This window comes from Arachis ipaensis, chromosome B04 (genome assembly GCF_000816755.2).
Source record: "Arachis ipaensis cultivar K30076 chromosome B04, Araip1.1, whole genome shotgun sequence".
Lineage (NCBI taxonomy): Eukaryota > Viridiplantae > Streptophyta > Magnoliopsida > Fabales > Fabaceae > Arachis > Arachis ipaensis.
The window spans coordinates 76,427,434-76,430,054 of record NC_029788.2 but is presented as its reverse complement, the minus strand read 5'-3'; the positions used below and the strand labels follow the sequence as shown (position 1 = coordinate 76,430,054).

The following is a 2,621-nucleotide window of genomic DNA, read 5'->3' as shown; positions in this document are numbered from 1 at the left end:
AGTTGGAAAAAAAAAATAAGAAAAGATATATGTCACTAACATTTTTCATTATTTGTTACCGAAACATTGGTAAGTTATTTATATATATGCTATTGTGCAGCCCACAATTTCTGCTATCTGCTGATGTTACTCAAATTTTAATTTAACTTTTTGTACAAGTGCAATATCTAGTGAACTGTACAAAGATTACAACTACTGTTTCAAATTAAATTAGAGAATATATTCCATACATTGCAAAGCATAATCAACAACCACCCTCAAAAGACACAGGGAAGAAAAAGCTAAGGGTGAAACTAACTATTATCACTCTAACCTTCTTAAACTATCTACACAAGAAATAACATTTGCTAATGACTAATAGAAAGAACATCACTACACCAATTTAACCCAAAGAAAATACTAAAAGATCAATTTAGAAAAGAACATCATCAGTGATAACTGACAATGATCTTAGCAAAGCTGCAGCTACGTTAATCCAGATCGATTCTGATAAATATGGTTACAGCATTGCAGGAGGACAGAAAGTTATAACATACCTTGAAGCCCTGCATCTATTAAGGCTACTAGAGTCATCATATGCATAACTATAAGCCTTAGGACAAATAGCCTTAAAAAGATGAGCAAATAGTGTAGGCTTGCAAGTTTTTGGATCAGAGTAACTGCCAGTGCAACAATACTTAGCTGATTGCATAGCCAAACAAGCACTCTTACACCCAACAACTTTCCCATTCCTCTTCACTTCAAGTGCTGAGGGACAACAAACATTCAAATCAACCTCACAAGAAGCTACGCCGCATCCGGCCCCGCCTCCTACCGGCTTCATGGACACCGGCAAGTTGAATCCGTCCACCAAGCTCACGTCGTAGAAATGGAGTGGCGATTTTGAGGAGCCAAGTGTCATTTCGACCACGGTTGCCGGAGGTATTCCTCCGTTGCCGTTACAATGTAGCTGGCCGTTGCAGTCACCCGTTAGGCAGTGGCCTTTTCCGTTTGTGTCGAAGGTGCAGCCTTGCCTGCCCCAAATCCTCCCCGACCACTTCTCCGGCACGTCCAGAACTACTTCTTCGCCACTTCCGAGGTGCATTCCGCCGTCTTGTGGAGTTGGTTGCCCTGCACTTCCAAGTATCCCTGGCCACACACTTTCAAGACAGTTGTTCACTATAATCAGTTGAGCTCCATCTGTAACCAATAGAATACATATGGTTAGAAATTAGAATGACAGCATTTTATTGAGAAGAAAGTCTTTTATACATTTTATTTGTTCACTTTTCATATATACTTTCTTAGTCAATGTATCAGAATACACATTAATGTGACAAAGGTAATCTTGCTTAGTGTTTTGGATCACACTAGTTATGTGACAAAGGTAATCCTGTCTCAAATTTCAACCGCTACATTGGCACTGGTTCTTTCCATGGAGACATCTTTACGAAAAATAATACAGTAAACTGTTAAATAATTGAATATATTTAATTAAATATGTTTGATTGAATTATCTAACAGTTAGTAACATACCATTGAAATTTTCAAAATATTAAAGATGAAAATGATGATAGTAAGGAAATAGATCCTCCCACTCCCATGTTTCTTATCCACGTGACCAATTCATACTGGAAAGAAAAAAAAGACACCCTTTTAAATTTTGTTGAGCTCGATTTAGCTGATTGAGTGACTCTTCTTCATGTGTATCCACCACAATTTAAGTCTATCTATTGTTTTCACATGACTTTGATATGAGTTGGATAAAAAAAAAAGCATAAATTATACGTTAATCATTGTAATAATAAAAAAACAATTATAGGTGAAATTAAGTATGTATATATAGGGGAAAAAAATACCCTTATGGCAAGTGACAAGTGCATTTACCAAATTAGCATTCAAAAACTCTCTTTACAAATACAGAGAGCAATCGACAAGGATTAAAAAGACGAAATAACATTACCTATGAACATGAAGGAGGAAAATGCAACAATGTAGAAGAGAATGGAGGAAGTTATTGCCATTGTTTAAGCTCAATTTTTTAGGTATATGGGTGAAGCTTCCTACCTATAGAGGCATGAGTAGTGGCAAGTGTGTGTGAGGATTTCAAGTTCCAAGTATTTTGCCCTCAACTATATAGGTCGTGCCAAGTGCTAACTTTTTGTTTATTATTTATAAACAACGTTTTTTATTTTGGTAACTTCCCGCTTTCACCCTCATGAAGCTTTTGTCTCGTGCCTTTATTTTCTCGACTTACTTTCAACTTTCTCTTTCATAACAAAGGGGGGCATATATGCATTGCTTCCAGCTGGAGATTTCTTTTCTACTTAACTGTTTAAATAAATTAATTATTATTGTTATTAATTAGTGAATCAATAATAATCACTTACTTGCTTACGAATTGTGAGAATTTGATTCAGGTTATATTCCTTACCAATTTTATTTTATCACTTAGTTATTTTCATGATTATTATGTCACATAATATTTATATACTCAAAAAATGTGAAACAATCAAATATGATTAAACAAATACTATATATTATATCATCTATAAAAGAATTTTAAAAATAATTTAATTTTAATTACGGATGACAATATACATTTACAAAGTAATACTAGAGAACTAATTTTTTCAGCCCAC

At 34.6% G+C, this 2,621-nt stretch overlaps 1 protein-coding gene across 1 annotated transcript; it reads right to left on the bottom strand.

Moving 5' to 3' along the window:
• On the bottom strand, nucleotides 171-2,119 carry LOC107637824 (thaumatin-like protein). Its single transcript, XM_016341118.2, has 2 exons — nucleotides 1,943-2,119; nucleotides 171-1,179 (listed from the first exon to the last, which is right to left on the bottom strand). The coding sequence occupies exons 1-2, from the start codon at nucleotides 2,001-2,003 to the stop codon at nucleotides 500-502; spliced, it is 741 nt and encodes a 246-aa protein (XP_016196604.1). The 5' UTR covers nucleotides 2,004-2,119; the 3' UTR covers nucleotides 171-499.